Source organism: Bemisia tabaci, chromosome 1 (assembly GCF_918797505.1).
Source record: "Bemisia tabaci chromosome 1, PGI_BMITA_v3".
NCBI classification, from domain to species: Eukaryota; Metazoa; Arthropoda; class Insecta; order Hemiptera; family Aleyrodidae; genus Bemisia; species Bemisia tabaci.
This window is the reverse complement of record NC_092793.1, coordinates 40355124-40366632: the sequence shown is the minus strand read 5'-3', so window position 1 is coordinate 40366632 and position 11509 is coordinate 40355124. Positions and strand designations below refer to the sequence as shown.

At 38.6% G+C, this 11509-nt stretch overlaps 1 protein-coding gene across 4 annotated transcripts in view; it reads left to right on the top strand.

Annotated features, from left to right (window-relative positions):
• Positions 1-11041, top strand: part of LOC109033171 (inactive peptidyl-prolyl cis-trans isomerase FKBP6) — a 53623-nt gene extending 42582 nt beyond the window's left edge. For all 4 annotated transcript variants that reach the window (XM_019045647.2, XM_072300897.1, XM_019045649.2 and 1 more), the window contains 3 exons: positions 5589-5856; positions 7017-7206; positions 10531-11041. In XM_019045647.2, the coding sequence (XP_018901192.2) occupies positions 5589-5856; positions 7017-7206; positions 10531-10930 (858 nt within the window). In that variant the 3' untranslated portion in view covers positions 10931-11041. The remainder of the gene's footprint in view (positions 1-5588; positions 5857-7016; positions 7207-10530) is intronic.
• Positions 11042-11509: the final 468 nt, after the last annotated feature.

Here is an 11509-nt window from a genome sequence, read left to right as displayed (position 1 = left end):
GGCCTCAGATTTTTTCCTCGTTTTATCGATGCCTATTGACAACTTATGAGCCCTAGCCGTTTTCAGATTTCCAAAAAAAAAAAATTTCGGCCCACCCTAGTGTACATCTGTAAGATGTCATTTTGTCAAATGTTCGATTACATTGATGAATGTACCTTCCCTTCAAAGGTGGTGAAAACGCCAAAAAGCCGCAGCCTACCGAAGTTTAATACTATCTACAACGCTTTGGTTCCATTTTAGTTTAATTACAGTATGGTGTTGTTTGACATAAAGTCAGTGATACATTCTGGTTTTTAATCCATTAATTAGAACGTTTAATCGTATAAAATTAAAGGAGTGTTGGCATAATACTCTCAGTACCTGGTTGAAATGGGCCTAAAAATGCTCACCAACTGGCATGGACGGGATTATCATCAACATAGTATACTGAGGTCGAGTCACAGTTGCAAGTATCACGATATCATCAAACCTCTGTTTGCCACATCAACTCTGAGATTCACACCGCGTGGCGGGAAGATCTTTTTATGGAAAACCTGATTTATTGGATAAATGGGAATTTTTTACTATTTCCCTTTTCCAAGGAAATTCAAAAAAGTTTTGGCATGTGTGATACATCGATTCCCACTGAAAACCCCGAATGTGGCCTCCGAAATTCGTTATCTACCCCCCTTTCCAACAAAAACCCGAATTTCTAGGAAAATTGATGCAAAAATACCAAAAAAGTCGTTCTCCAAGAAAAATCGTCTTTTCCAGCAAAATGGAGAGAGATGAAAAATTGGAGGTCATATTCTGATTCAGCATCGTAAAATACATAAGCATCTCTCTTTTACGGATCCAGGATAATTAATTAGATACAAATGGCAAGCCCGACTAAAATAAGTCAATTTTGCTCAGTTGCCGAGAAAGAAGTGACTTCTGTAGAAAACTGAGGGGTCGTAGATAAAATTGAGATCATTTTCGGACTCACAAACTCAAAATACATAAGGACAGATCTATTCTGTGCCTAAGACAAATTGAGGAGTTAGGTGCAAAAGGGGCGTTAGGTCCATGACGCCCTTTTTGCAGAGACCGGTTTTTCTGAATCCTCATATCCTAAAATGTAGGTGTACCAATTTTCATGTTATTATGTCAAACATTCACTGAGATACAGTAATTTTATTATTGTTAGGTTGGCTAAAAATGAACGTACCTAACCTCCATATTTTAAAAAAAAACCCGCGATTATTCAGAGCTTCTAATTGTACAAACTTAAACTTGATAAAATGATCTATATTTAAACTTACCACATTATTTTCATATCTTTAAACATACATTTCATTTGTACAACAACAAACTTTGAACACGAATAACTCAAAACGCGATTTTGTCAATGACGCCCCTTTTGCACCTAACTCCTCAATTTTACCCACCTTGCAAAGGGGGCAACAGTCGCAGTAACACCGCAAATAGTGAAAAACTCCCATTTATCCAATAATTCTGGTTTTCCGTAAAAATGGTGGGTGACAAAGAATTTTTGTGGTCATATTCGGTGTTTTCAGCTCATATGACATGAAAACCGATGCATTACACATGCGAAAATTTTTGTGCATTTCCCTGGATGTGGGAACAGTTTGGAAAAGCTTTTTACCCGGAAAAATCGGACCTTCTAGAAAACAGAGGGTTGTCAGAGATTAGTGAAGGTCAAATTCAGGTTCAGTGGCTCCTAATATAGCAGGAGAGACCCAACGAGGATCTCGAAAAATGTTTAAAACTCCTCGGAACAGGAACATCATGGGAAAACTACCTAAACAGAACGTTTTTCGAGGAACCGCGACTCTTCCGGGAAAATGGTGGGTGATAGGCAATATCTGAGGTCATATTCGGCTTCAGCAGTTCCAAATACATAAGAATCAATGTATCACCGGTCGGATACATTTTTAAAATTTATTTTTATTACACTTTGAGACCGGGAAATGCTTCTACACAATTTTAGGCACAGAAAAATCAGCCTTAGGTACCGGAAAACTGAAGGGTTATAAAAAAAACTGAAGTCATTTTCGGATTCAACAGCGCAAAATACATACGAATTACTCTTCAATGCACAGTGGGTAAAAACCTCGATCTAGCGTCGGAAAAGTCCAAAATTGAACTTGAGAAAAAAGTCGTAAAATTTATGAAACTAAGTATGCAGTTTGATGTATGTGAACCTCAGATCAGCTAATTTTGGTATCTTCCTCCTCATGTAACTCAACGAAAATGATGAGATTAACTGAGCGTTGGACGCACCGGCGCTAGGGTCACCGCGTGTGAAGTGTTTACATTCTGTGTTCTGTGTCCTCACAGGTAGCTAAACGTCCTGGAGTATTTTTTTTTTATGATGCCTCGATCTCCAAGATGTAAGTACTCAAATGTGTTTTATCATCTTCGATTACCAAATGTGTAGCAATTTTTTAAAAATACCCCTAAAAACTACATTAAATTCTAACTTTGTGAAGCCATACCCCTGGAATTTCGCCGATGTTCGCGCTGAAATTTTACTGAGGCGTCCAGCGTACCTCACAACGTCTACGTGCCAATTTTTAGCTGCAGCTGTTCGCAGCTCTATGAGTTATGTGGGAATATGTGGATGAAAACCTGTAAGTAATTGTTAGCCATTACTCGATATGAAAGCTGTGTGTGGAGCTGTATGTAGAGCCGTGTTCAAAGTCTCGATAGAAGGGGAGGCGCTGCCACTGCACGCACTGAAACATCTCTGGGACCCCATGTTCAGCTTTTATCTCTGAAATCTGTATACTCTTCGTGGTGCAACGGTCTGCGTGTGTGCCAATCACCGTAGAAACTCTAGTTCGATTCCCAACTCGGGACTGTCGAAATTTATTATTATTCAGGAGTTGGATTTTTACATATTTATCATTTATTGTTGTTAAGAAGGCCCCCCTCCCAAAAAAAAACTCTGCTTGACAAATGGAAGGACCCCATTCTACTGACTGATAAAAATAATGTGGTACATCCGTTCGTAGAGGAGAAATTTTACGAGGGCAAGGCCGAAAGTGACATAATTGCATAGGTAGTCAGATGCTGCAAGTAATCAAGCGATCATACACCGGTTTCAAAGTGCAGTTGCAAAGAAGTGGAAAAAACATCACAGAACGTATGAAAAGCTTGTAAAACAGGAAGATTCTTGGTTGCAGCACGAAATGGAGTTCGTCGTCTCTAGGAAGGAGAAGATTCCAATGGGTCGACCGCCCTTGAATTTGTATGACCTTTCCTATAAGGGGAAGTGGGAAAAAGTTTAAGATCTGGTGAACTCGAGGACAGCGGAGGAGCTGAGTGTTGCAGCCTCTTCAAGTTTATGCGGCTTGGGAAATAGGGATGCAGCTGCTTTGGTGAAAGAAATTTCGGAGTCTCCCGCTGAAAAATCTCAGGAACTGAAGAAACTTTCTTCTAAACTCCAATCTGGCAATTCCCTACCCTACAGTGACGATGAAAGGTTTGCGTTGTATGTGGATGACCGCTTTTCGAAAGAGGGGCAGAATTCCATCCACAAGGGCGCCAAATCCCGGAACGTTAACCTTTACCTGCTGCTTAGTAGAATTCCGGGTGCAAAGGGAAGGTACTACTCAGGAAAGGAGACGATTCTCATATCTGAGACGACAGCCGGCTCATCTTTACAAGGTATAGTCAACCACACGATCTAGCGCCTTTTGCTCCACATAGAATCTGGTGAATACCTAGTGAATACGGATATAACTTTAATTTTTAAGTTGGGGTTAGATGGGAGTTAAGGACATAGTCTCTTCAAACAAAAATTCAAATCTAATGGAGCATCATATGCGTCTTAAATGTCCATTTCTTTGGTCCCCCTCAATTTAGAAATCAATGCCAGAAGACAGCCGGTTTGAACAAATTCACGATCAAGTACCGTTAAATTTTCTGGGTCCATCACAGTGGTTTTTTAATCAGAGACAGCAGAAGCAATTGGAGTTAATTTTGATGAGGTGGAGTTGCAAATCTGAGAAATTATACCCACAGAAGTCACAATTTCTGGACACAAAGTCACAGTCCACCCAGAATTCCACCCAATAATACTGGACGGTAAGACACTTAGCGCCAAAACTGGTCCATCGGTCCAATCTTGCTGTATGGTGCTACTCCAAAACTGATGAACAAGCTAAAGGCGATTGGTATGCAGGCATGCAACCGGAGGAACATGAGATACGGCCTTTCTACCCTTCATGCACACATTCGAAGTATGAGGTATTTGTTACATGTTGCGTACCTATCGGCTTATCCTATTAAAAAAACAAAGGAAATGGCAAATAACGGATAAAAGAGAGAAAGAAAAAATCAAGATGAAAAAGAAGGAGATCCAAAAAGCATTGAGAGCAGAACTTGGCATGTTAATAGACATGCTAAAAGAGGATAGTGGCAAAACAAATGATGGTAATACTGCCCGTGTATCCTCATCTATTCTAATCAAATCATTTCTAAGACGCTCAATGGATGGGGTGAGGCAGTCGATGGGCAGGAGTGAGAAAGGGGGGGTTCAAAGGTCAGAGTTCCAATAGAGGTGGGTCTTTACTTTCCAAGGCCTTTGTTTAGTCATGAATATGTGGCCCTGTCAAGGTCGACTTCCAAAAAAGGAATCAAAATTCAGAGTGAGGAGAAAGTCGTTAAGAATGTTGTTTGGCGGGAAATTTTTCGTTGAACCATCGTTTTGTCAATCAATTAAAATTTTTCGCTGATTAACCACCAACGGGCGATTTCGACGCTTTCGCTGGCTGCGAAGCGGCCGTAGGGAGTGCGCAGCGTCCCGGGGGTTAGGCCACCTAGCGGCCAGGGGGCACAGCAGAAATCCCTCAAGTCTTTCATTACAATATTACCAATGTTCACGAAGTCTCTCTGAATAATTAAGTCACAAGTGTTCTTTCCGAGCGCCAAGACTTTGCCGACGCTAGATCGGGAGTTTCGCCCACTGTGCCATGGGTCCAGGAAAATGATAGAAATAAATTGCATGCATGTCAAATATACGTCAAATTCAATTTTCTCGGGAGAAAGTCATATTCGGATTCAGTGCCTGTCTTGTCCGGGAGACATTTTTTTTTCATTTTTTTTTTTTTGTTGAACAGTGAATTTAGCATAACGTTCTCTCTATTCTTTCCAAGCAGTGGAAGTATCACCTTTGCATTTTCTATTCACAAGCAAAGTAAGCCACAATTTAAGTGCTCCATCTTTCTGTAAGCATATGCTTCTAATCAAACATGTGTATAATATTAAGAAAAATATCAGAAAAATTGAAATTTTTTTACAGTACTTATTTCAGAGCAGTTTTGTCGAAGTACGTAAGTTTTGTTTGACTATATTTTACCACTGAAAATTATTCACAAATTATCCTCGTTTATTCCTTAAACAATGCATAGAAAAAACCCAATACATAAAAAGACAAAAAAAAAATACAACTTTACAAGAGTACAGCACAAGAAGGCAATGAATTAATACAAAATTGAATAGCAAAAATAAGTATCAATACACTCAATCAAGCCTGCTCCCTTGCTAAAAGCAGTTCTTTACAGAATTCTCCTAACTATTCTTCTGTATTTCTGTTCCAGATTGTTGAAGCAGGCATTGGGGAAATTTGTCCGCCGGACGCTTTCGTTAAGTTTCATTACGTCGCATTTAATGAGTATGATGAAGTTCCTTTTGATGTATCTAAGCTTCGAAGAAAGTTTCCAGAATCAAAGAAGTTGGGGTCAGGGGAATTAATTCCTGGTCTTGAACTCGGTATTGCCACAATGCGGAAGAAAGAAAAAGCACACTTTATCATACATTATGACTTTGCATTTGGAATCCTAGGCTGTGGAGAAAGAATTCCACCTAGTGAGTATTCACTGTTATCAGGTCACTGAAAAATCTTCATGTATCAAGTTAAAAGGTGGCACCTGCGCGGAGAAAGACCTCGTCAGTGCCCGCCCCCACATCACAACTAGCTCCATGCTTTTATTAGTTCCTAAATATCAAAAAACTCTTTCCACCTCTATGCGTAATTTTTACAAAATTTTACAAAAATTAAATGAAGTGATAATTCTGTGGCACTGTCTTGATGGCTCAATTGATTCGTTGGTAGGTACTGTTGAAATTTTTTCAGTGAAGAAGTGTTTTAGAAGAAGGTGTAGGGAGGTCCCTGCCTGAAAAACCAAGAGGTTCTTCACCAGCTAAATCTTGTTTTTTTATTTGACATTTTTTATGACCTCTTGAACTAAAGAGGTGTGTTCGATGATTTTTTTTCATTATGACCTATCGTTACTTTGTATCTTTAATGGAATTAATTTATTTTGTTGAAATCATGTAGATAGATACCAGACATATTCTTGTAGTAGTTACGTTTTATTTAAGAAAGTCAGTTGGAAAAAAAAAAAGAAAAACCTCCTGAATAAGAAGCGCCTCCTAATGCAGTTTCATATTAATGTATACCATTCCTTCAAAATTTTTATGTGCATTTATACAAAAATTGCAATCCGTTCTGAAAAATTGTAGTAGATTTCATTCAAACTGCCTTCAAAATTTAAGTTGAAATGTGTTAAGATAAGTGACAACGAAGACAGTGTCATCGTTAAAACAAAGCTCGCAAATAAAATAATTTATCATGAAGTCCCTTCATCAAAACTTTTGAATGACTATCGAACCCTCAGGCGGTTTTTTCATTCCATCACATTTTATGTAATTTGATGAAAATCCTAAATTACAAGTATAAATTCAATTCTAACTTAGAGGTTAGGTACTTGCATTATTTTGTGTAACAATCAAAAGTGATTCTTGCGAATATTACAAAGATCAATTATAACGGGAGGAAACATAACCCATAAGATCAAACAAATGTATTTGCTGAAGAGAGAATAGAGAAAGCTACTGAACTTAGCAGTGTTCATTATGTTCTTGCCAAAAAAATGTCTGAAAAGACCTTCCAAAACCGAATGCACAGGTATTGCTCCACAGGTAGACAGTTCTAATTTTATGGTTCTTTGATTCCTAATTTTCAGAGTCATCACTTTTATATAAAGTTGAACTGCTTGACTTTGAACGTATGAAAGTTCCAGAAAATGAAGATTTTGAAAACGCCGTGGATGAAGAGCTGAGTTTTCAGGCTTTACTCAAAAAAGCTGAAGGTCACATAAAACAAGGGACTTATCTAAAGAAAGAAGAAAATAACAATCATCGTGCAATTAAAGAGTTAAGTATTAAACTTGGAAACCCTCTCTTTTTTCATTTGGGGGCATGTATAATCTTGCAGAGGCATGTTAGAGCATGACTATCGCAAGGATTTGGTCTGAACTTGTGTTTGTCAGTGATGAGTGTTTTAAACCCCCTGATTGATCACCGGTTTTTGATCTGCGTTTGATCTGCTTTTCCACCGGTTTTTAGTAGTAACAATTGATGCTATTTGAAAAAATACCCATTGAAGTAATTCTCCATCTCTCATCTAATTTTTATTTTGTTTCTCATTTTCTCACTTTATTTCACCTTGAAAGTTTGATTCGTTTTTGTGTTACAGCGATTATTGATTGCAAGATCAATTGGCAACCAATCCTGTAAAAAGAAATCAAGACTTGCTAAGAAAAAGCTCCTTTTTCTTGATTTAGTAACTTTTTCCGGGACTGGCTGCTGACTGGCGCTTTACAGTCACTGTGATTCATGAACAAATCACTTTCCCAGGGCCCAACAAAGTGAGGTACCTGCAGAATTTTATGAAAAAACACCTCAATTGGTTTTGTTTTCTCATAGGAGGGATCGTCTAAGTACATCGCATGAAAACGGATGTAAATTAAACTATTAAAATCAAAGAAATTACATTATGACTGCGATAAATTATACTATCATTTAATCCCATTGAATTCCATTCAAAAAGTGCAGGATTTTTTTGCGTACCCCGTGGACTAGACCGCCGGAAGCGCCGCGATCGCGCCACCGACCGTCGGTGCCCCATAACTCATGATTTAAGCTCCCGTGCAGGGCTTCCGTAAACCATTCCCACAAAGAAACTGTTAATTACGGGTACTTAAATGGTGTAACAGACGGAAAACTCTTGGATTACGAGGGACAAAAATCAAAATTTTATTCATTGCTCACATCTCGATGTACAATCACACAGCAACAGACTATCGACAGACAGACGGACAATTCCACAAAAACAGAAGTGCTGCCCTCTAGCAGAGAGGTCTTTCAACACGCCTCCATAAATTATTGTTACAAATTTCTACAATTTTCACAAAAATTTAGCTTAAAGTAATAAAACAAATGGAGCAAGAGTTACAGTAAAAAAAACGAGACGAAGGGAAGCAATTGACTTTAAGAGAACAAAGGACTACGTGCAAAACAGGCCATTTGGGGCTCGGGGCGGATACCTTTGAGACTTGCCCTATTCATTCACCTAACAATGCCCCATCTTTTCCCAAAGTTCCAAGCCCCCCAAAAATTTTGGAGAGACGCGGCGGGGGGTCAAAGTTAAAAACCGGCAAAATTTTCGCGAGTTTATTACTCGAAAACCAAGAAGTTTTCGAAAACGCGGTTTAAACGAGCGTGTTCAGCGTGACGAGAGCTTTCAGAAAATGTATAACATCATAGGGTTTTGTCAACTTCAGCTCGAGTTATCGCCTCCGAAGCGCCGGAACGCTCAAAAAAGACCCCTTATTTTTTCACGTTTGGGCCGATTTAAAAAAAAGCCATTTTTTTATTTTGATGAAAAACTAATATGTTGTTCCAGACTCTCTGTAGCCCCTCTGGCTCTTTACCGCATGCTGGGGAAATGTTTTGGTCGCGAGTTATAAGAGCGGAAAGCAGCGAAGGTCGTGAAAATCGGCTATTTTAAACTGCGCGCGGCGACGGATAAGGAGACATGCGGCAACAATGCGAGGTCGGCAGAGGAGTGTGATTCGCCGAACTGAGTGGGAGGGGACGTTTTCCCTCCGATCAACGCCGCGCGCGCAGTTTAAAATAGCCGATTTTACCGACCTTTGCTGCTTTCCGCTCTTATAACTCGCGACCAAAACATTTCCCCAGCATGCGGTAAAGAGCCAGAGGGGCCACAGAGAGTCTGGAACAACATATTAGTTTTTCATCAAAATAAAAAAATGGCTTTTTTTTAAATCGGCCCAAACGTGAAAAAATAAGGGGTCTTTTTTGAGCGTTCCGGCGCTTCGGAGGCGATAACTCGAGCTGAAGTTGACAAAACCCTATGATGTTATACATTTTCTGAAAGCTCTCGTCACGCTGAACACGCTCGTTTAAACCGCGTTTTCGAAAACTTCTTGGTCATCGAGTAATAAATTCGCGAAAATTTTGCCGGTTTTTAACTTTGACCCCCCGCCGCGTCTCCCCAAAATTTTTGGGGGGCTTGGAACTTTGGGAAAAGATGGGGCATTGTTAGGTGAATGAATAGGGCAAGTCTCAAAGGTATCCGCCCCGAGCCCCAAATGGCCCGTTTTGCACGGAGTCCTTTGCTACAAAAGGATATAAATTATAATTCCTACGCCTCCTCAAATTTGTGCTTCTTAACTAGACGTTTGATTGATTTAAATCGTTTCGAAACTTTTCAAATTTTATTTTCCCTAAGGATGTAGTACAAATATCAGCAATATTATTTTCTGAATTAATTTGAATGACATTTATGATACCATTTTTACTATTTTCATGGACAAAATGATAGTGAACCTCAATATGCTTTGAATTTTTAGTTAGATTTCCTTTTTTCGCAATAGAAGTAGCTCCTGCATTATCTTCAAATATGTTAATGGAGTTTTCAATTTTGATCGCTGTTGTTTGATCAATTGCCATAAATGATAAAATTTCTTTTACAAGTAAAACTTCAGTGATAGCTTCTGATAGTGCTACGTATTCCGCAAAGGTTGACGATTTTGTTACGGTGCTTTGTTTTTTTGCTTTCCAAGCTACAACGTTATCAAAGACTATAATTACATAGCCAGAGGTGGATTTTCTATCATTATGGTTACCTGCCGAGTCTGCATCAGCATAGCCATTAATAGGATCGGCATTACTGTTCCTCTTGTAAATTAATTTTAGATTTTTTGTTTGATATAGATATTTTAAAATTCCAAGCGCACATTTGAAATGAATTTGGGAAAATGCATTAGATAAACGACTTAAAAAATTAAAAGAATAAACTATGCCTGGTCTTGTGCCTGAACTTACGTACAGTAAGGCACCTATTAGTTGCCTAAAAGGTAAATTACATTTGTTATCTTCAGCTGGTTCAAGTCTCAAGTTTGTTTCCATTGGAGTTCTACAGAGTCTTGCATTTGTTCCATTAAATTTTTCTGCTAAAGTTTTAATATAGTTCTCTTGACTCAAAGTTTAACTATTTTCCTCATGATTGTTATCAATTCCTAGGTAGTTCTTGATTTTTCCCAAATCTTTCATTTTGAACTTTTCAGAAAGTAGTTTCTTAATTTCTTGGATTTTTTTACTATTTTTTGAACATACTTTTATTCACTCTCTCATGGAAAGGTAAATGTGACACTCTCTGTTTTCCTCTCTCAGGTATAAAACAGCAGTCAATATCCTGAGCAAGATTCCACTTAATAGCGATGCAGAAGAAAAAATGAAGAAGCATGCGATCACCAGAGCTTACGTTAATTTAGCCATTTGTCATAACTATGATAAAAGGTATAGATTAGTTTGTACAGTGTTTAAGGATGCTTTATATGAAGGAGGTGAGGAAGCTAAAAAAGATGCAAAATTGCATTACAATTATGCTAAAGCTCAGTGTGGGCTACTGAACTTTGATCTAGCTAGAAAAATGTACAGACAAGTGAAAGTACTAGATCCAAGCCAACAAGATAGAGTAGATAGTTTAATTAAAGATCTTGAAAGGAAACAACGACAAGTTGATGAAGATCATAAAGTATTTAAGTCAAATATGTCAAAGATGTTTAAGTAATGGTAAGAGGTGGGAGAGAGAAACAAAAATACTCAAAGGAGTTACCTATTGTAAGTAAATGTGAAAGTATGTATATCGTAAATATATTTTTTATGTTCTCTCGAAACTCGACTTTCGGCGGTTGTACCCTTCTTAAAATAATCCGTTTAAATTGATACGTCCATATAAAGAGGAAAGTTATGGGCTCATGTAAATGAGCTGAAAGAATAGTCAGAGCTAAACGAACGAACAATCATGTATTGAGGAAAATGACAGAATTCCCCAGCAGGGCAACCATACGTGGCCAGGCTAATATTACTAGGCCTACCAACTATTGCACATTAATGCATTTAGGATATGATAATTCTCCGCACCCTATTGACAGTCAAGGAGAGCAGTTGACGATTCTTGTCTTCGTATGTCCAGGTGGTAGCACCTCAAGTGTAAGCTCATGTGCAGGAGCGCTTGAAGAGTGACCAGATGATGAAGTAGAAGTTTCTTCCTGGGAACTAGAAGACAGTCTGAATGAGGGTGGTGTCCTCCAGGATGGAGTCTTGGGTGATTTTAGGGTGTGTAGGATGGTCCTTACGACTTGTTAGG